General features: G+C 40.4%; 2 protein-coding genes across 2 annotated transcripts; one reads left to right on the top strand and one right to left on the bottom strand.

The window, feature by feature from the left end:
* Positions 1-342: 342 nt before the first annotated feature.
* On the bottom strand, positions 343-8,311 carry LOC136677601 (solute carrier family 2, facilitated glucose transporter member 8-like). Its single transcript, XM_066655166.1, has 10 exons — positions 7,975-8,311; positions 7,438-7,600; positions 6,917-7,123; positions 6,309-6,408; positions 5,727-5,938; positions 2,324-2,473; positions 2,024-2,132; positions 1,742-1,918; positions 1,288-1,433; positions 343-1,194 (listed from the first exon to the last, which is right to left on the bottom strand). The coding sequence occupies exons 1-10, from the start codon at positions 8,061-8,063 to the stop codon at positions 1,048-1,050; spliced, it is 1,500 nt and encodes a 499-aa protein (XP_066511263.1). The 5' UTR covers positions 8,064-8,311; the 3' UTR covers positions 343-1,047.
* Positions 8,312-8,562: 251 nt separating this feature from the next.
* On the top strand, positions 8,563-18,704 carry LOC136679550 (tetratricopeptide repeat protein 16-like). Its single transcript, XM_066658146.1, has 13 exons — positions 8,563-8,683; positions 9,002-9,147; positions 9,275-9,365; positions 10,029-10,172; positions 10,378-10,478; positions 10,862-10,991; positions 11,088-11,302; positions 13,778-14,055; positions 14,875-15,016; positions 15,128-15,293; positions 16,883-17,019; positions 17,132-17,282; positions 17,859-18,704. The coding sequence occupies exons 1-13, from the start codon at positions 8,621-8,623 to the stop codon at positions 18,021-18,023; spliced, it is 1,929 nt and encodes a 642-aa protein (XP_066514243.1). The 5' UTR covers positions 8,563-8,620; the 3' UTR covers positions 18,024-18,704.
* Positions 18,705-21,456: the final 2,752 nt, after the last annotated feature.

Genomic DNA, 21,456 nt, shown 5'->3' with positions numbered 1-21,456 from the left:
AAAATGCAAAATAAAATGCGTCAAAATCTTTTTGTTGAACTGATAAGGCTTAGGTGTTTTCTCAGTCTCAACCGTTATTTTTAGAAGCTTTAACCAGAATCTTTTTCGTGAGAATGTGTATGGTTTTTAACTAGAAAGGGATGCTTAGTTACACAACTTCCTATAATCTCAACTTAACAGGAATTTAAAGAAAAATAACAGTCTTTTAATTCCCAGAAAAATACTTATATTATTTTATAGAAAATACATATTAATCTTCTTAAGCATATGACTTCCTTCTATTTTTGTTTTTAAAAAAATGTACATCTCTGAGCACATGCATACACAGCAAAACTGCTGAAAAATCTGTTTATTCAAGAGTCAAGTCTAATACAAAGCAGAAATAAATAAACGGAAAAAGAATGAAACACAGTCCATTTCAATTCATAAGAGAGTTCATGAGAGAGTAAATTGTTTTTTCGCTTTCAGTGTGCACTGATGAACTTGCTCGCGTTTAGTTAAGTGAATAGTACAGGTTTAGCTTATTAGATCTTTATGTGAGAATGTGTCTGAGATACAGGGGTCTAATCGATTTCTGTTGTCTAAATCCCCAAACAGTGAACACTGTCAATCTCATATGGCACTGAAACATCCAAGCAGCATAAAACAGTAAGAAACTAACATTTTGTGGAATAGCCATTTGTTATTTTATTAGAAATGTAAGTGAAAACTTGGATTTAATTAACACACCTTTTCTATCCACTCTTAATAGTGTAGATCTATTCAGAATTCTTGGTTTCTATCAGTTACCTGTTCTCTGATTTTAATGTTATTCTCATGCTAGAGGTTAGACTTTCACATGGTTCTTTTATTCTAGTTTATTACATAATTCTCAGTGCACTTTTGCAAATAATTTATTATAAATCATTGATTATCAATCATCCAAAAATATAACAATTATTGTTATTATTTTTTTACTTGGTGAATTTTTGTGTATGTTTCTTTGTATAACGTTTTCCTAAGAAATATTTTGATCAATGAATGCTATGAATGAATGTTAGTTTTAGCTTAGCGTGAGCGAGTTCCTTTAAAATGCGCCTGAATTTCCTCCAGTGTTTTGCCTTTGGTCTCTGGGACAAAGAAGATAGTGAAGATGACATTCAAGGCACATAGGACTGAAAACATCCAGAATGTTCCTGCGCTGGTTATGAGATCCTGTGGGAATACAGGATACATAGGCAAAGATTTAGGACTGCTGCTGATAATAATCACTAGTGTCTTTGTGAAGGTAACACTTGAAAACTTTACCATGAGGCTCTGGAATGACTTGGTGACGATAAATGCGCAGGTCCAGTTGGTAAGGACACAGACAGCACTGCCTGGCCCTCGCACTCTGGTAGGAAAGATCTCAGACATCACCAGCCATGGCGTAGGACCCCAGCCCAAAGCAAACCCTGAGAAAATACAAATGCACTCAGATACCAAATTCATTCAACTTCAGGTCTTTTTCCTCATTTATGCACATAGAACATATATCTAAACACTTTAAAAATATATCTTAAAAATATTTAGGCTAGAAAGAAAATTAAATGAAGAATTGTCTTTAGAATAGGCTGAAAAAGAGGCCTATATATAAAAGGCTTTTTTAGTGTAAGTTTACTGGCCAAAACCCAATTCAATACCAATTTCTAAAACAGCTACAGACACACACAAGGTAGTTTGTTTTTAAGTGAGATATGTTACCAAGCAAAATTTTACAAACCTGCTATGAAAATGCCCATGCTAGCAAGCGCAAGCCAAGCCAGATCTGGATGTGCTTCTTCACCGACTGTGCCTTGGGCTCCCATGAGGGCACTCACCTGTGAGGAGTTAGTCTGCTTCATTACAGACAATTTAAAGTAAACTCCAAAAAGGGCTTCACTCAAACACATGGCGGCACCTGAAGAATAAGTGAGGAGACTTAGTAACAACTGGAGATGTGAATATGTGGTAAATACGACCCTCCTGTAAGCATTTTCTGTAAAGTAACAAAGGGAATTCTAACCTGACAAGATGAGGAGAACCTTTCTTCCAGCTCGATCCATGATTAGAGCCGCAACAGCTGTGAAAAAAACCTGAGTGGCAGCCACAATGACTGTGGCAACACTGCCATTCTAAGACACACCAAAACAAATGTCTTTGTCAGCATTTTTAGTTTTTGCAGAGTATACATTAACAGTAGTTATATACATTCTTCAAATAGGCATTAAACTCATACTATGAGTATTAATCGGGGCACAGTTAACTGTACTAGTGTAGGAAAAAAAAAAATATAATATCACCCATAATGATTTAAATGTCTTACCTCAAAGTGTGCTTGCTCAAATATATTCTCAGCATAGAACATGATGGCATTGATGCCAGTGAACTGCTGCAACAGCATCATCATTATGCCAATCCATAGGGGCTTATAGACACCAGGGTCTTTAAGATCAGCCAAGCTGAAGTTTGCTTCCTGTAGTTACATATGCTGCATTTAGCACACAAAACAACCATACGAACATGCATCATAAGTTCAATTTATATAGTTCCTTTTTCAAACTTATAGACAGTTTATCAAAGTTAAAAAAAATAAAAAACATTCAACATACATAGGTCATACTGAAAAATAACCTCTCAATTATGAACTGTTTGGGAACCTAAAATACATGCATATTTTTGAGCACATGTTAACATGTAAATATATTTAAGTATTTTCTTTTTTTTGTATTAAAAATACTTGTGCGGCACGGTGGCGCAGCAGGTAGTGTCGCAGTCACACAGCTCCAGGGGCCTGGAGGTTGTGGGTTCGATTCCCGCTCCGGGTGACTGTCTGTGAGGAGTTGGGGTGTTCTCTGTGTCTGCGTGGGTTTCCTCCCACAGTCCAAAAACACACGTTACAGGTAGATTGGCGACTCGAAAGTGTCCGTAGGTGTGAGTGTGTGAGTGAATGTGTGTGTGTGTCTGTGTTGCCCTGTAAAGGACTGGCGTCCCCTCCAGGGTGTATTCCCGCCTTGCGCTCGATGATTCCAGGTAGGCTCTGGACCCCCCGTAACCCTAAATTGGATAAGCGGTTACAGATAATGGATGGATGGATGGAAAAATACTTGTTTTTGAGAGACAACTGTATTTTAATCACGTGTAACATTTCAACTGTAAACAAGACAAGGGTTTGATTTTTACTGTTGCCTTGGACAAAGTAAGAAAACATACCTGTAAAAATGTTAATATAAAAAGCTGTGGTTGCTCATATATTGTGTATATTTTACAATACTGAAATTCACATTTATCAAAAAGTGTCTTTCTTGGTATTTGCCATATTTGCTTAGATCTTTTAATCCAAGGTGGTTGAAACACCACTCCCTGGATCACCACCATAACGTGGTGGAGGGGTTTGTGTGCCAATGTGAGCCTAGGAGCTATGTTGTTGGGAGCAACAGCCCCTGGTAGGGTCTCCCATGGCAAATTGGTCCTAGGCGATGAACCTAGACAAAGAGTGATTCATAAGACCCAGATGAAATAATAACAATAACGCAGTTTCCCGTGCCTGAAGTAAGGTTGCCTGGGCCCCACCCTAGAGCCAGGCCTGGGGGAGGGGCTCCTCGGCAAGTGTCTGGTGGTCTGACTTTTACCCATGGGGTCTGGCAGGGCTTAGTCTGAAAATTAAGATGGGTCCACTCTCCCATGGGCCCACCACCTGTGGAAGAGGTAGATATCCGGGTCTGGTGCAATGTGGATCAGGTGGCAGTCGAGGGCGAGACCCTGGCGTTTTGTTTCTTGGTTAATTAAACTGGCTCTTGGAACATGGAATGTAACCTCTCTGGTGGGAAAGGAGCCTGAGCTGGTGCGCGAGGTTGAGAGGTTCCAGGTACAAATAGTCTGGCTTACCTCGACACACAGTATCGGCTCTGGAACCAATCTCTTCGAGAGGGCTGGATGCTCTTCCTCTCTGGAGTTGCCCAGGGTGAGAGGCATAGGGCAGAAGTGAGCTTACTCATAGCCCCCGGGCTCAGGGCCTGTATGTTTGGGTTGGGGAAACGTCACTGACTGAACAGCAGCTTAGAGTACCTGGCCTTCTTGGGGACCCTAGAGGGGGTAGTGGAAAGTACTAAATCTGGGAGGAACGCCTCTCCGATCAGAACCTGAGTGGTGTTCAGTTATTGGATTTCTATGCCCGTCACCGCTTTCCATAATGAACACCATGTTCGATCACAAGGGTGTCCACAAATACAACTTGCATCAGGTTATCCTAGGCTGCATTTTGATGATCGACTTTATAGTCGTATCAACTGACCAGAGGCCATATGTTCTGGACACTCAGGTGAAGAGAGGTGCTGAGCTGTCAACTGATCACCACCTAGTGGTAAGTTGGATCAGTTGTGCTGAGGGTTGGTTGGGAACATTTGGCAAAGGAACCTGTCAGAAAGATCTTTAACTCAGACATCCGGCAGAGCTTCAACTGCATCCCAGGGGAGGTTGGTGACATTTAGTCCGAATGGGCCATCTTCCGGACCTCCATTGTTGAGGAGGCTAACCGGAGCTGTGGCTGAAAAGTAGTCTGTGCCCCTGGTGGTGGCAATCCCCGCACTCGTGGTGGACATCCCGGGTAAGGGAGGCTGTCAAGCAGAGTCAAGTGACTCTGGAGGCAGCTGACGGGTGCCGAAGTGCCAAGTGAATTGTGGATTCGGCTGTTGCCGAAGCAAAGGGGGAGGAGGAGTTCAGTTAGGACATAAAAAATTATTTTCGGTCAGCTCCAAGAAGATTCTGGCAAACTGTCAGGTGACTCATGAGGGAAATGCAGTTCTCCACCAACACTGTATATGGTGGGGGTGGGAAGTTGTTGAACTCGACTGGGGATATCATTAGACAGTGGAAGGAATACTTTGAGGATCTTCTCAACCCTACCAGCATTTGTTCTACAGAGGAAGCAGAGTTTGGGGACCGGGAGATGGCTCATCAATCACTCAGTGGTTTTTCCGATTAATGTGGCAGAGATTGACAGTACTCCTTGGCAGTGGGGCCCTGGGGGTGGATGAGGTCCGATTGTTGCGGACTCTGTAATGCAGTAATGCAGACTCTGTACCGGCCCATTGTGGTGAAGAGAAATCTGAGCCGAAAAACAAAGCTCTCGATTTACCGTTCCATCATCTATGGTCATGAGCTTTGGGTAATGACCGAAAGAATGAGATCGCTAGTACAAGTGGCTGAGATGAGTTTCCTCAGCAGGGTGTCTGGACTCTCCCTTAGAGACAGAGGAGAGAGGAGCGTCTAGAGGAGCCAGCTGAGTTGGTTCAGGCACCTGGTCCAAATGCCTCCTTTGTGGTGAGGTGTTTTGGGCATGTCCAATGCCCCGGGGAAGACCCAGAACATGCTGGAGAGATTATATGTCTCTACTGGCCTGGGAACACTTTGGTATCTCCTCGGAAGAGCTGGAAGGAGTGGACCCAGAACACACTGGAGAGATTATATGTCTCCACTGGCCTGGGAACACTTTGGTATCTCCTCGGAAGGGCTGGAAGGAGTGGCTAGAGAGAGGGAGGTCTGGGTTTCTTTATTCGGACTGCCTCCCCCGCAATTCAGACCCAGATAAGCAGTAGACAATGGATGGATGGGTTTAAACAGATGAAATATTTTCATGTTATGTAGTGTGAATTTATGTCCAATGTACTTGTATAAATGATGTACTTTTTAAACGGGTCCTCTTTTAATGCAGCTTCATCAAAGAATACCTCATTTTGAGAAGCCTCCTCTATTTTGGCACACTCCCACTCTGCTGGAGCATTGGGTCCTCGAAGAAAGCGCAATGCCTCTTCAGCCTCTCTCCTCTTCCCCCGAGAGATGAGGTAGCGAGGAGTCTCTGGCATAAAGCACATAAACACCAGCATCAGAGTCGGGGGGATAGAGCAGGTGATGGCCAACCAGCGCCAATCCAAGAACAGACCTAAAATACATCAATTGTTGAGCGTCTATTAGAAACACACTCCACTGAATCAAAAACACTCAGTTTAAAAAAGGTATGCATTCAATCAAATGTCAATGCCAGTGACAACGGGGAACCCCAATCTTAAAATCATACAATGTGTTTAGAATTGCATTAAGAAGCTTTCAGTACAAATTATCTTAATGTGTCAAGTGTTCATGATGTAAAAGTTAACTTAGTATATCTTATCAAATATGACTACCTCTTTACAGCAGTAAAAGGCCAACAAATCCTTTCTACAATAAATCAGGTGACCCTGTCAACTTAGATCACCCAGAGGATTTTTCTGTAAGTAAATATATAAAAGAGGCAGTGTATAAAAGGCTGATACCAGCTATGTAGGCTCCCATGATTCCTGTCACTACCATGAGCTGCACACAGGACCCCATTGTTCCTCTGACACGCTCATGAGCCATTTCTGAGATGTAGAGCTAGACCAAAAAAAAAAAAGCAAATGAAAAACATTAAAAGGCATACCACACACATCAATGTGGCCAAGACTGAAGATCAATTTCAATGGCATTTTAAACAAATCTTTTAGCTGTCATTCCACATTAAAATATGAATGCCAGGTTACAACCATGGAATTTTAATTTAAAGAGGTTTTGCAAGGACTTAAGCCACCAGTCTAAAATGCAGCACTCGTGAAAGAATGGCATTAAATCATGTAGCAACACTGCAGCAGTTGTAGAAAGGTCTACATAACTACAGGCTGTAAAATCAAATCTGAAAAAAGAAAAATTATATATATATATATATATATATATATATATATATATATATATATATATATATATATATATATATATATGATTTTAGTGCCACTCTTACCTAGGTCAAGTTGCTAGCAGTGAGATAAAACCACGACTCTCACAATATAATGCCTTGCAGCCAAGCTAATCAATTATTCAGATAGTAAAACAGCACTGTCTAACTTACAGGAACGACAAGAGAGGTCACTCCACTGGCCAAACCAGTGAGCACCCTTCCCATGTACAGCATCCAGTGGCTTTGGGCAGCAATGATGATGGTGAACCCAAAGATGAAGGGTAAAGCACAGAACATGAGGCTCAGCTTCCGTCCAATCTTTTCCACAATCCATCCTCCAAACAGACCTCCAAGACCTGCTCCAATTGTCACCACAGACTAGAAATAAAAGAAATGTGTTGGACATGAAAATTGTTTATGGTTCCTTGAAAAAACACTGAACTACCAACTTTAGACTTGGGCTTTTTAGCTCAGCACAATTATGATTTAATTCTAATGTCATCATTTCAGAGTGCTATCTCTGCAATCAATAGAAAATAAAACTACAGAAAATGATCTGACTTAAACCACAGTGTGAAAACACTCTCTTCAGTGGACAGCCAACTCTGCTTTGTAGAGATTTATGCCTCATTACAGCTTGAAAATCTTGTGAAAATCGTACAAAACATCCAAGCTGTGGCTTCACTTCCTACCCCAAACCAGGATGCCTCTTCAACTGTGAGCCTTAGTCTCTGATCTGTGGTCCTCTGTAGGTCTGGTATAGCAGGGGAGCTGAAGCCAAGTACAAAACCAAAACTGAGAGGACCCAGAACAGCTGCAAAGGTGGCCAGGTACAACTTCCCATTCTTTACTTTGCTGAGGAACAAAAGGCCATAAAAGGTTTTAGTGTGTATCAGAATAGTATGTAGCATGGAATATAGTTTTGGGGTGCTGAGGAGGAAAAAGTGAAAAGGTCTTTTAAAGGAATAGTCAGACATTTTTTCAATGACTCTTTTTTACATTAAGAGACAGCTATTGTAATGTAGTATGTTGGTTTTAATGTATCAGAGGTTCTGTCCTTAAGCCTATTTTAAACATAACAACCCCATGTGGGGTACCTGGAGTGTAAACTGGTTCATTCAAGAACTACATACTCTCTCCCTATAAAGGTTTTCAGTGAAATATTTTGATTCTGTTAATGAATGACCAGTTCTGGGTCCAAAACAGCAGTTCACATCAGTGTGACTTACTCCAGATAAGCGTCCTGTTCTGATCTGTCCTCTTCTTCTGATCTCTGACTCTCTGCCAGCAGTGGTCTCGACTCCTCTTCATGATTCATTTCAGGATTCTTTTAAAGCGCTCAAAAAATAAAGACGAGCAACCCCGAGTCCCCTTATCTTCTTAGCCCACTCCTAGAGTCCTAGAGAACCTTTACCCGCGCTGTCCTCGTTGTTATCCCACAGCATCCCGTGTGCTGAAGACAAACACTTCTGCGCACAGAACTAAACAAAACCTAATTCAACTAAACACAACTTAACTGATCCGATACGAACTGAACCGACGTGAACAGTTAGCATTGTTGTCAGCTGATTTAGATGCTGTTAACAATAAAGACACGGCTTTCAAAATAAAAGTCACGTTGCTTGACACGTAAAATTACTACATTCTAAAGTAATCTATTTATGTAGTATCTATGTAAAACACATGCAGATATCCCTCTTATGTTTTTCTAAACCTCAAAAGCAAGCAGAAAAAAACGAATATTTCAAATATATCTTGGTTAATAAGAAATTTCACTCTGCTTTTAATTTCCGCTTTGATAAATGTAAGCGTTTCCATAGTAACTTTGGGGACTACAATCACAGTCGCTGTTGGTGTAAGAAAACGTTTCCATAAATGTTTCTCAATGATGATAAGAAATCCTCTGTGGTCAACATGAGCGCACAAAACCTTTCTAAGGTTTGTAAAAAAAAAGAAATCCTGGATAATTCTTATTTATGAGTCACGGAAACAGGCAACATGAAAAAGTTATGGATGCAGATAAGATTTATCAACATGCAGAAGTGTAGGGTCTCTATCTAGTAGTTCTGTAAAGCTAGTAAATTAAATGATTATATTTCCAGATGCATCCTGATAAAACCTGTAAAAACCGAGTCGTTATGTTCCTATGTTTATATATAAAGAAAGATTTCACCTCTGATCAGTTTTTAAACGACTTGGTTTATATCTTAGTTTATAGGAAATGAATTGGAGTTGTTTATGCCTTTGTTCCTCCAGGTGGATGGTTACATATCAGGACCAAAAGACACTTCTGTTATACAAAAAATATTTGGCTCCAGCAGCATTTTTTTGAATCCAGACTTAAAGCAAAACAGGCCAGATTTGAAGGGAGAACTTATAATAAGGAATAAAGCAAACACACAGTAAGATTTTGGTTTCATCTTCAAGATATTTTTTTTCTAATATATATATATATATATATATATTATTATACATGTCTGTTTGTGTGTGTGTGTGTGTGTGTGTGTGTGTCATGATGTGTTTTTGCAGTTATGAAGAAGGCAAGGAGGCTATGTTGCAGTTAAAATTTGAGAAAGCTGTGATTTGTTTCTCCAAAGCCATAACACTGCAGCCAAAGCAGGTAGATAATAATAATAATTATCAACATCATCATTCTCTTGTTTTACTGAAAGATATATATTACTGTTTAAGCCTGTAGGTTTGATCTTTTGTAAACATTTAAATTATATATCTATTGCAATTTATTAAAATAGATCTCCTACCTTTTTAAATATATTTTAAAGTTTAATAATAATAAGCTAATAATATAAGTAATTTAGTAGAAAGGTTTAGTAAACATTTAGGAGGGTATGAATGTAATTTGTCATGAAATTACAATAGTAATAAAAATTATTTTATAAATTTATATAAAGCAATTGGGCGGCACGGTGGCGCAGCAGGTAGTGTCGCAGTCACACAGCTCCAGGGACCTGGAGGTTGTGGGTTCGATTCCCTGTCTGTGAGGAGTTTGGTGTGTTCTCCCCGTGTCCGCGTGGGTTTCCTCCAAAAACACACGTTCATAGGTGTGAATGTGTGTATGTATGTGTTGCCCTGTGAAGGACTGGCGCCCCCTCCAGGGTGTATTCCCGCCTTGCGCCCAATGATTCCAGGTAGGCTCTGGACCCACTGCGACCCTGAACTGGATAAGCGGTTACATGATAACGTAATGAAAATTTAATGTAATGATGATAATTATATAAAGCAATTCAACAAATATCCTATTGAAAGTGTCTTCTCTCTGCAGACACAGCTTTATGTGGAGAGGGCAGAGGTGTATCTTCAGCTGTGTGACTTCAAGTCTGCAGCCCTAGACTACAAGCATGCTTGCTACCTGAAACCACAAACCATGGCCTATTGTCATCGCCTTGCATTCATATATTACTTGCAGGTGACTATGATCTGTTAGTGATCTGATAATGTGATCCATACATATAGGGGCACACTACATCAGGACATACAGTCACAGTCAGTGTAGACTGAGAGAAATAATTTGGTCCTAGTACCATACTTTCTAAGAATGATTTTGTAAGAATGTTAACAAAAAGAAGTTCATGATTGTTATATACATTATATGATTTCTATATGCCAACAAGGGGCAGTGCCTCAGTGACCAGGGGATGTTTCTGGAAGCCCTGGAGTCTTTTGCCAAAGCAGCTGAACTGAAGCCTAAATTTAAACCTTATCGCATGAGAAGGTAAATCAGAAGCTTAGAGGCCATCAAAACACCAGCTGTTATTTTACTTATTATGACTCAATGACTTTGCATTAGATTTAGAAGTAATTATCCCATTTATAAGTTAAAATAAATGTTGGCTTACAGATTGTTAATTGTAATTTATCATAGTGTAAATCCAAGCTACCAGCAGAGGGTGCAGTATCTTTATCTTTGTAGTCCACTGACTCTAAAAAGACACAATGTACCATTTTATTCATTCTCTCTGGAAAATAGAACCTAAAAAATAACAAATCTGCCTTAAAACTAATAAAACAACATTTTTACATATACTAAAACCACAATTTTATATGTTTTTTGTATTTAAATTATTTGAACCATTTTGGACTCTATTTTCTCCATAGCTTGTCCACTCTGACAGCACTCGGTTATTATTCTGACTGCATTCGGCTGGTGACTAACTGGCTAAAGACAGACACCCCATCAGCTGATCTCTTCATTCTCAGAGCGCGCTTGCATCACCAACTCAATCAGGTTTTTTCAGAGACTCCAAACATGCATATATTACCTTTTTTAATTACAGTAGCATTTCTTTTCAATGAGAAAATCTCATTTGGTGTTTCTCCTCAGAAAGTGCTGTGCTACTATGACCTAAAGGCAGCTCTGGGGCTAAACCCGACCTGTACAGACGCACTGTCATTACTGAGGGAGATGGAGGAGGCAGCTGAGTGCGCTCAGCAGCAGGCTGTGTCTAAAGCAGTGGAGGGAGAACTCACTGATGCGTTGGGCAAGATCAGCACAGCTGTAGAGCAAAACCCTGAGAAAGCTGAGTATTACCTATTTAGGTGAGATAGACTATTTTATTTTAGGTGACTATCTGTGGTATGAACATTTTGCTAAAAGTGAGAATTCAGTGGTGCATGCTAGTATCCTATATCCTAAATGGGTTCATCTCTAAAGCTACAGGCTACTCATTATTCAATTATTATCCTTTCATTCATTCATTATCTGTAAGCGCTTATCCAGTTCAGGGTCACGGTGGGTCCAGATCCTACCTGGAATCATTGGGCACAAGGTGGGAATACACCCTGAAAGGTGCGTCAGTCCTTTACAGGGCAACACACACACACACACACACATACACACACACACATTCACTCACTCACTCACACCTACAGACACTTTCGAGTCGCCAATCCATCTACCAACGTGTGTTTTTGGACTGTGGGAGGAAACCGGAGCACCCGGAGCATTCGATTATTAGAGCAGTTTAAAAACTATGTAGAAATTAAATTAACTCCATGTGTCTCATATATTATTTTCAGTTTGTTATCATAAATATTAAAAGGATATAAAGATTGAGTTGCTTTTCAGCTAAATTTTATGTAAATCTAGGGGATTTTTCGGGAGGCTGTGTAGAGCTTATAGGTGCCGCCTCTTGGTTAAAGCTGGTCGTGCAGTAGGAAGGCAGGGATACGCCATGTAAAACTATTTAATTCTGATATTTGTTTCTGGATGACTGGGTGCTACAAAAATTAGTTTAACTAAAATTGTCAAATAAAGATTAAGTAAAACCTAGAGATTCATAGCCTTGATCAGATGGTTGAAAAAGCCTAAATCCTGACTGAAATCCTGAAGTTTTTAATATATATATATATATATATATATCATTCATTTGCTACTGCAGGCTCTTAATCATTGCACCACAGCTGTGTCTAAAATCTTCAGTATTAAAGGGAGATTTGTAGAAGTCTGTGTTTTGATTGCTCACTAGGATCAGTCTCTGGTTTCTGAATCAAAATCTTAAACACTTCTGAACTGAAAGGTCTGATACATAGCCAAGACAGAGAAAAGGGTCTGTCATTGTTAGAAGGGGCTTTAAGTTGTTTCCAGTAAAATCTCTTTGAATAAACATGGGCCACATAGATGATTTAGAGGATGAATTGAAAAGTAACTTAATCAATTTCCTGATTTCGATTAAAAGAGTCCAGTCTCTATGCTGTAATTGCACAGTTTTTAGGATTATGTTAAATAATATGCTAAGTATTAATTTTAATAAAAAAGGTATATATTGAGTCGCAGTCACACAGCTCCAGGGGCCTGGAGGTTGTGGGTTCGATTCCCGCTCCGGGTGACTGTCTGTGAGGAGTTGGTGTGTTCTCCCCGTGTCCGCGTGGGTTTCCTCCGGGTGCTCCGGTTTCCTCCCACAGTCCAAAAACACACGTTGCAGGTGGATTGGTGACTCAAAAGTGTCCGTAGGTGTGAGTGTGTGAGTGAATGTGTGTGTGTCTGTGTTGCCCTGTGAAGGACTGGCGTCCCCTCCAGGGTGTATTCCTGCCTTGCGCCCGATGATTCCAGGTAGGCTCTGGACCCCCCGCGACCCTAAATTGGATAAGCGGTTACAGATAATGGATGGATGGATGGAAGGTATATATTGAACACGACAAGCGGCACGGTGGCACAGCAGGTAGTGTCGCAGTCACACAGCTCCAGGGACCTGGAGGTTGTAGGTTCAATTCCTGCTCCAGGTGACTGTCTGTGAGGAGCTGGTGTGTTCTCCCCGTGTCCGCGTGGGTTTCCTCCGGGTGCTCCAGTTTCCTCCCACAGTCCAAAAACACACGTTGGTAGGTGGACTGGCGACTCAAAAGTGTCCGTAAGTGTGTGAGTGAATGTGTGTGTGTGTGTGTCTGTGTTGCCCTGTGAAGGACTGGCGCCCCCTCCAGGGTGTATTCCTGCCTTGCGCCCAATGATTCCAGGTAGGCTCTGGACCCACCGCGACCCTGAACTGGATAAGCGCTTACAGATAATGAATGAATGAATACGACAAGGCAAATGCCCTTCTGTAGTCTCTAAGACTATCCTTCCTGTGAAATTGGAAACTTTTAGTTTAGTTAACCACTATTTATACTTTAACTTTAATCTTTTTTTCAGGGCACCAAACAAACTGATTCTTTTTGGGTAATAGTTGAAATGGTCAGATATCTCTTAACAATAACACTTATGCCAAAATTATCATCCCAAAAGCTTGAGCTGTAATGCAATGTAATTATTAATTTGATAAGTTCTCTTTGTGTTGTGAAAGTCTTTCTGCATATACCACACTATACAACTACAATAATTATCTTTGTTAAAAATTCATGCTTTTAAATCCTTCAGTTTTTTAAATATTATAAATTAAAGTGCAAGTTCAGTGGGCCTGTATGGTATATGGGCCTAACTGGGTCGCTGTTTACGCACATTTATGTAAGCCTTATAGCATTATAATCTGTCTCCATATCATCACTACCCTATATTAATCTTACAGATCTTCATTTCCACAGAGGCATACTCTACCGCAGACTTAAAGATTTCATCGCTGCCATAGAGGACTTGGCACTTGCTGTTGAACTCAGTGATGCTGGTGAAAAATATCCTGAGAGAGGGAGGCCTAATGACTTCAAGGCTCTCGAAGGAGATGCACAAGCCCAACTAGTACTCACGTACAATGATTTTGCAGTTCACTGCTTCTCACAGGGCTTCTACAGCGAGGCCACCGTGCTTCTGACTAAGGCCATCCATGAGCAGAGAGATGAAAGTGGGCTCTTTATCAACAGAGGAGGTATGAGCAGAGAATTTAAAAGTGTAATTTACAATTCAGTAGATATTACCATGTATGATATGATTAAGACATACGTTGGCTGTAGAGAAGAAGATTTATTACGAAATTAAACTCCCACCTGGAGGTTGTGGGTTCGATTCCCTCTTCGGGTGACTGTCTGTGAGGAGTTTGGTGTTTTTTCTCCCAGTGTCCGCGTGGGTTTCCTCGGGGTGAATTTCTGTGAGGAGTGCGGTGTGTTCTCCCTGTGTCTGTGTGGGTTTCCTCCGGGTGACTGTCTGTAAGGAGTCGGTATGTTCTCCCTGTGTCCGCGTGGGTTTCCTCCGGGTGACTGTCTGTGAGGAGTGTGGTGTGTTCTCCCTGTGTCTGCGTGGGTTTCCTCCGGGTGACTGTCTGTGAGGAGTGTGGTGTGTTCTCCTTGTGTCTGCGTGGGTTTCCTCCGGGTGCTCCGGTTTCCTCCCACAGTCCAAAAACACACGTTGGTAGGTGGATTGGTGACTCAAAAGTGTCCGTAGGTGTGAGTGTGTGTGTGTTTCGCCCTGTGAAGGACTGGCGCCCCTTCCAGGGTGTATTCCCGCCTTGCGCTCAATGATTTTTAAAGGTTAAATCAACGATATTAGTGTTACACTCAGTGTTGACAAGTGTTAAATTTAACAATGATTGTGCTGATTTAACACGGGTGAATTAGCTGTGTAGGGACTTGACTTTAACTTGATTAGTTAATTTGCCAGTATTGCAGAATTGTACCAAAAAAGGTCATTTGTTATGTCTGGGAGATATCTGTTTGTATACCCATCCACATGTTTGCCTCTTGGTTTTCAGATTGTTTTTTTAAGCAAGAGGAATGGCATTTTGCCCTGGCTGACTACCAACAAGCTGAGGAGCTGGATCCCCAAAACAGAAGTGTTTGGTTTCGTTTGGCCATCATTCACAACAAACTGGGTCTGCAGAGTTTTGGCAGTTTGTAAGTTTAACTTATCAAAAAGCATCTCAAACCTAATTATTTGAATTTTGTAATTGTTTTGAGATCTGTTTAAGACACAAGCTATTTTCTTGTGAAATTCAAATTCTAAAGGAAGTTCCAGGAGGCAGCAGACAAATTCTCCATGGCCATTAAGTATAATCCCAGAGTAGCTCAGTATTACGGAAATCGAGCTAAGGCTCACATCAAACTGCACAACATGGAGGAGGCCAAACAGGATGCAACCAGTGCTTTCATCTTAGATCCAACTAATGATGAGGCAAGTTAATCTAATATTTTAATACTGTTCACTTTTTATTAAACTAAAATACATAGTGTCAACTTTAGTTCAAATGCTAAATAAAAATTACAATTGATTTATTTATTTAATGTTCTTATATTGTGGAGCAAAACAGTAGGACCAGTTTTCATACACTAATAATGGAAAGGTGTGTTATGGCAGTATGGAGCTTTCAATGATTTTTGCATCTGTTTGTTTTCAAAGACAGAATGATTAGACACCATACACCTTTATTACACAAACCAGCTACAAATTTGTTACATACATTTGAATTTGTTATGGGTTTCCTGAAAACAACACTGTTATATATTCCGCACTTATACTGAAATGTGTATGCGTGTATGGTGGCGCAGCAGGTAGTGTCGCAGTCACACAGCTCCAGGGACCTGGAGGTTGTGGGTTTGATTCCCGCTCCAGGTGACTGTCTGTGAGGAGTTGGTGTGTTCTCCCTGTGTCCGCGTGGGTTTCCTCCGGGTGATCCGGTTTCCTCCCACAGTCCAAAAACACACGTTGGTAGGTGGATTGGCGACTCCAAAGTGTCCGTAGGTGTGAGTGTGTGAGTGAATGTCTGACTGTGTGTGTTGCCCTGTGAAGGACTGGCGCCCCCTCCAGGGTGTATTCCCGCCTTGCGCCCAATGATTCCAGGTAGGCTCTGGACCCACCAGGTCCAGATAAGCGCTTACAGATAATGAATGAATGAATGAATACTGAAATGTCAAATAGCATGTTACATGTTGATAAGACACTTATGCTAGTCATTGTCTGGCAGAACTTTTGAACAGATTTGGTGGAGTTCAGTCTTCATTTGCTGTGTTTTCTAGAATGGACCTGGTATTAGTTTTTCAGTGGGGCCAGAACTAGATGCTACAACCAGGACGTATGATTTAGGAGCAGCAGCTACCACTCACTGGACTGAACAGTGACACTGATGCTCTAGCAGTTTCAGGTTCATGCTACATGCTAATTTCTTGTTGGTTCTTCGATTGCATCTGATCATCCAAACCAGTTAAATCTCAGCTGAGGGTGACAGATTTTTTTCTTAGACACTGGCAAAATGACTTCTGCTCCAAGTAACTTGCATTTACAAACTGTTGTTTGGAACAATTTGTTTGTAAATGGCTCCAAGTGAGGTTACTATCTGTAAGTCTGCTATGTATTTCTCTATTCAACACTTGCAGTTAAATGAGCCCATTTTGTGTAGACATATGCAATTAACTGTAATGCAATACCACTAATAGGAGGCCATATCATCAAGGTAAAAGTGATTTTGGAGCACTCCAAGTGGTTATTGCTTATATTAATGCTGTAATGTTGTCTCTAATAAGTAATATAGATGAGTGCAGTGTCAGGTCAGTTTTTTAGGATAAAGTGAAAAGACCAGTTGACAAAACACAGTGCAGAATGTACATGGTCCCTTCACATAATACGTAGAGCTTGTTGTTTTGAAGCCCAAAGATGTAACAAATATGTGTTTTCTGTTAAATTTGTGCTCTGAATGCCTTATGCATGTCATTTGTGAACCAAGTGGATTATACTGTAATATGTCTTATTCAACTGTTTGTGGTCAGCTGGTTCCTCTGCTGCTGAGGCTGTTCCCAGGCTGCTCTTTGTCAGATGTCATATCCAGTGCCACTGCTCAAACACTCAAAGCTCAGTTGATGGAGCAGACCCAGACATGGAAACTTGAAGACTCTCCTGCGTCAAGGTGGAAAAAGACTTCCTTCGTCACACAAATTATTCACTCATAACTCACAGTGTTGTTATTGTTTTTTGGACATAATTCAGTCTAGTTATCCGTATTTGTTTCTATGTTTTAGGCTCAGTGACCAGCTTGAGAGAATTGACTTCCAGCATGACACAGACGGCCAGTCTGAAACAGCCTCTCGAAGCTCATCGAGCTTGGAGGATGTGGAAACGCAAGTAAAATCCCATGTATCTGTCCCAGACATTCTCAGCAGCAAAGAACAGGTACACAATGGTTGTAGGTATCAAAAACCATAATTCATAACTACATAATGACATTCCAATGTCTTTATTCCTCATTTTTAAACAGGCCATTTTCATGTTTCACATTTTGTGAAATGCTAACAATACCTCTTTGTTTCTACGTTAATTAATTTAATCTTCCCTATTTACCATGTAGATAAACATAGTAGTTCTACAGTTACAGACTATAATCCTTCTGTTGCTCTGCATACTTTGTTGGCCTCCTTTTACCCTGGACTTTCATGGTCCAGACACTCACAGGACCACCCAGGTGGAGCAGGTTAGCATGTGTTAGGCTGGTACAAGTGGGTTAAACAGCAGTGCTTTGAGTTTTTAAACACTGTGCCCACTCACACTATTAAACACACCTACCTTGTTGGTCCGTATAGATGTATAGTCAGATTTTGTGACTCTGAGGGGTTTAAAAACGCCAGCAGCACCAACAAACATTCCGTTAATATGTCAGGGTCAATGCAGCATTAAGAATGATCCACCACAATAATAATACCTGCTTTGTGGGGGTTTACTTAGAGGTAACTGTCTCATTTTATTTATCAGATGATCCAGGCAGTGAAGACAGTCCTTCAGCAGAGGCAGTCTCTGTATCATACAGGGCCTCGTCTTTCCCCAATTCGCCTTGCAAAAATGTCAGAGCCTGCCCTCTGTGATGCCAAGCGCCATTATTCCTGGAGAAACTTTGGAGGCATTGGCCTTAACTGCTAGTAGCTTTTCAAAATGGGTCTGTATCAATCAAGCTGCAGAGTGTTGTCTTGTTTTTGACTCAAAGAAGATGGATCACTAGAGTGGAGTTTGCTGGAACCAGGTTAGATTATTGCAGCAATGCAGCAATTTATATTGCATTGTGCTTGAACTGAGAGTTTACAGCCACAGATTCTGTTTTATTTACAGATAAATCAATTCTCTGAACAAGAATTTTACTTATTATTTAACAGGATATGGCTATACTGATTTTAAAACACAAGTTATAGAATCAATAGCCCATTGCCTAAATAAAACAAACATAAAATACCTTTAAAATATCTTCTCAAAGTCTTGGTAGAACTGTGTAAAAGTTGTTATCCCCATTACTGTCTGAGATGCAGAGGAAACACTTTGGAACGCCCATCAACCTGAGAGCAAAACAATGTTACAGTGCCAACTAAAAGTGATACTGGAGAGAGTTACAACAAAGAGCACTTAAGAAAAAGAAAAGTGACAAAACCTGTAATGTTTGCTCTCTTTTCAAGATGCATAAAAATTATTACTAAAATAAAGTAGGTAATCATTCAAATTTTGCAGCCAGAGGACCTCAGACAGGTCTTTTTTTATTAGTTTTCATGATTGACCAGTAGAATTTAAAAATTAGTTTTTGTCTAGAATCACACTTTTTGTTATTATATTTTAATTAGTGGCCTGTAACATTTAATGTTTTTACTTATAAGTTATGATTCATTTAATCATCGTAACATCATTGTTTCTTAATTCTGTGGGTAAAAGAGAATAAAATGCTTGTTTTGTACTAACTTCCATCATTCTGATATTGTGACACCCCATAATATAAATATGGAATTATGCAAACCAGATGATTCTTGCAACTTTGCACAGTATACAGTGAAATTACTCTATTTACCAGTGCAGTTAACTGAGCATTATTGTTGGGAAACCTGGGCTATATAAACACCACTGGAATTATGAGGACTTCACTAACTGCATGAGTGTTGTGGATGTTTTTTTCAAATGGAGGCATAGTTATGTAGAAAAATAATCCAAGATTTTCTAAGATAATTTCTTCATTGCATTAAATCCATGGCTCGGTACAATTGCAAGACGGGTTGTTTTGTTCAGAGCAGCTGTTCTTCAGCAGCTGGGAGAGCAGCTGAGAGAGAAAGTGCAAGAGAGAGAGAGAGAGAGAGAGAGAGAGAGAGCTGTGATGCTGTCTAGAAAACACCCCAACAGCTGATCCCAAGTCTCTGTCAGAGATTTCCATAGAACCTCTCTCAAACAGTACAACACATACTTTAAGTCTCTAGAGGAAAGTCCTAGACTTTTTGGCAAAGTAACAATAGAACATCAGACATCATATGGTGTCTGTAATTCTGACTTTTAATGACCTTGTCCAAAATGATAGCATACTTCCCTGGAAAATGTAGACATTGGTTATAATCTGTAATTGGCCATTCAGTCCAGTCCACAGTCGCTGACCGAGAAGGACTGAACAATTGTGCAGCTGTCAGGAGAATAACCACACACTTCATAGACCTTAATTTGTCTGCTGTGTGCAGTAGAGTCAAGAGTCAGTGCTTGTTAAAACACTCTTATAAACTTTGACCACAGCAGCTACAGTAGTATAAATCCTAGGAGACATAGCGTGAAGCATCATTTTGGATTTGTTCCATCCTAATTGTCAGAACTCTATAAATATAGCCTCAGTAATAATAGACTTAGCTTGAGTGCAGGTTTCTGCAATGTCCAGTACATTTAAAAAACCAAGGATGGAGAGGAAGACGCGACTTTATCACCTTACTAGAGTAATCTTGTATGAAAGTCACTTAAAGCATGGATGAAAGCTCTGGCTTTAGGTCTGTAGATTTTCTGAGCTGTTCCAGTTCATTGCTTCTTCGCTGGTCTTGGTCTGCCAGTTCTAGTCTCCATCTCGCACTTCGGGCAGGTGTACCCGTCACTTGGCATCAAATTCAAGTCAGATTTCGGAATACGGGAGTATGAAAAAAATATCGCTAAGCATTTGCATGTCTGACTCAAGCGGCTTTATTCGGGTGACCTGTGGCTGCACCAAATGTAGAAAAGGAAAAGTGATGAAAAACATAAATTAAAAGCAGAGTTCACCAGTGAAAGTCTAGCACTTACTGAAGAAGGTAAGTTGAAGGTATAAAGACAGTTGCAGACTGTCAAGTAGCTCCAGACCCTGGTGCCACCCAGCAGTCTCAATAAGCTTGACACAGATTGAACTCTGCGGTGGTGAGGTGGTGGAGTTTCCTTAGACGGTATGTGTGTGGGGGCCTAAACCACGAACAAAGTGGTTTCGAACAGACAGAGGCCATAAAGGAGCTCAAAAGTGCTTCACACGAGCGTAATAAAAGTGTCAGGTTACTCTTTTTGGCAGGGCCTGGGACATGCAGCCAGGAGAGACAGGAGCTGGCAGCCTCCCCCCCAGACAAAAACACCTTTCTCTGGGCACAAGAGCCGGCGGCCTGGCCCCCTGACAAAAAATGCTTTGCGGACCAAAATTTCATTCACGTTTGGCAGGAGACTGTTTTGTCTAAAACATGTCGCGTGCATTTGTAATTTTTGGATAGCGTTAGCAGAGGGCTGATGGGTCTAGCTTAAATGGATGGAAGGTTGACATTCAATGAATAGCGAGTCAAGGAAATCACTGGTAAGGTTTCTTTTCTCTGAGTTTTGTGGATTATACAGAACGACTATGAGCAGTAATTGAGTGAATTTTTTTTTCCAAATAAAACATTTTTAATTCAAATTGTGCGTTTTGTGTATAAAATGAGAAAAAAAGACAGAATGTGAAAGCAGAACCTTAAATAGTAGTGTTTTTATAATAAATAAATATATTTACACAGAACTGCTAGCATTTTGGATTTGAAAATTAAAGAAAAATATATCCTTTTTGGGGACATTAACAAACAAAAACACACAATTTTCCACCTGCTGCAATACACATCATAATGATTGTTTGCTTCTTGCTGTTGGAACATTTTAGTTCATTTTAGCTTCACTCAGATGGCAAGAATAACATCATTTTTTATTGCTATTTTTCTGCATTTCTAACCTCATTTAACGCCACATCTTCTTGGAGAGACGTAGACGCGTAGTCCCTCATGAGGTACATCTTAAAAGACAATTTATTCATTCTGGAGAGATAAAATGTCTGCAATGTTTTGCAACTTGCAAATTTTCCAGCTGGATGTTAGCTGTCTCAGTAACCCTATGATTACCTGTTATAATGCAACCATGACTGCTCAACCTGAACACACATTTGGAGACAGAGCTTTCAGTTCCTTTTCTTTGTCTGTTTTACAAGCTCAGGCTTCCAGCATTAAGTTGGGGATAACATGGTTTATATAGACTGTACATGCATCGCCTCACACGTACTTGGCTCGACTGAGGGTCATATAACTGTCCTCAT

The sequence above is a fragment of the Hoplias malabaricus genome, chromosome Y, assembly GCF_029633855.1.
Source record: "Hoplias malabaricus isolate fHopMal1 chromosome Y, fHopMal1.hap1, whole genome shotgun sequence".
NCBI lineage: Eukaryota > Metazoa > Chordata > Actinopteri > Characiformes > Erythrinidae > Hoplias > Hoplias malabaricus.
This window is presented reverse-complemented; position numbering and strand designations above follow the sequence as displayed.

Coding starts and splice junctions, on each gene's coding strand:
- LOC136677601 (XM_066655166.1), bottom strand. CDS start 8,063: ATGAATCATGAAGAGGAGTCGAGACCACTGCTGGCAGAGAGTCAGAGA. Junction 1,919..2,023: donor GGTTCTCCTCATCTTGTCAG/GTTAGAATTCCC, acceptor CTTATTCTTCAG/GTGCCGCCATGTGTTTGAGT. Junction 1,434..1,741: donor CATGGGCATTTTCATAGCAG/GTTTGTAAAATT, acceptor GTATTTTCTCAG/GGTTTGCTTTGGGCTGGGGT.
- LOC136679550 (XM_066658146.1), top strand. CDS start 8,621: ATGTTTCTCAATGATGATAAGAAATCCTCTGTGGTCAACATGAGCGCA. Junction 14,056..14,874: donor GCTCTTTATCAACAGAGGAG/GTATGAGCAGAG, acceptor CTTGGTTTTCAG/ATTGTTTTTTTAAGCAAGAG. Junction 15,294..16,882: donor TAGATCCAACTAATGATGAG/GCAAGTTAATCT, acceptor GTTTGTGGTCAG/CTGGTTCCTCTGCTGCTGAG.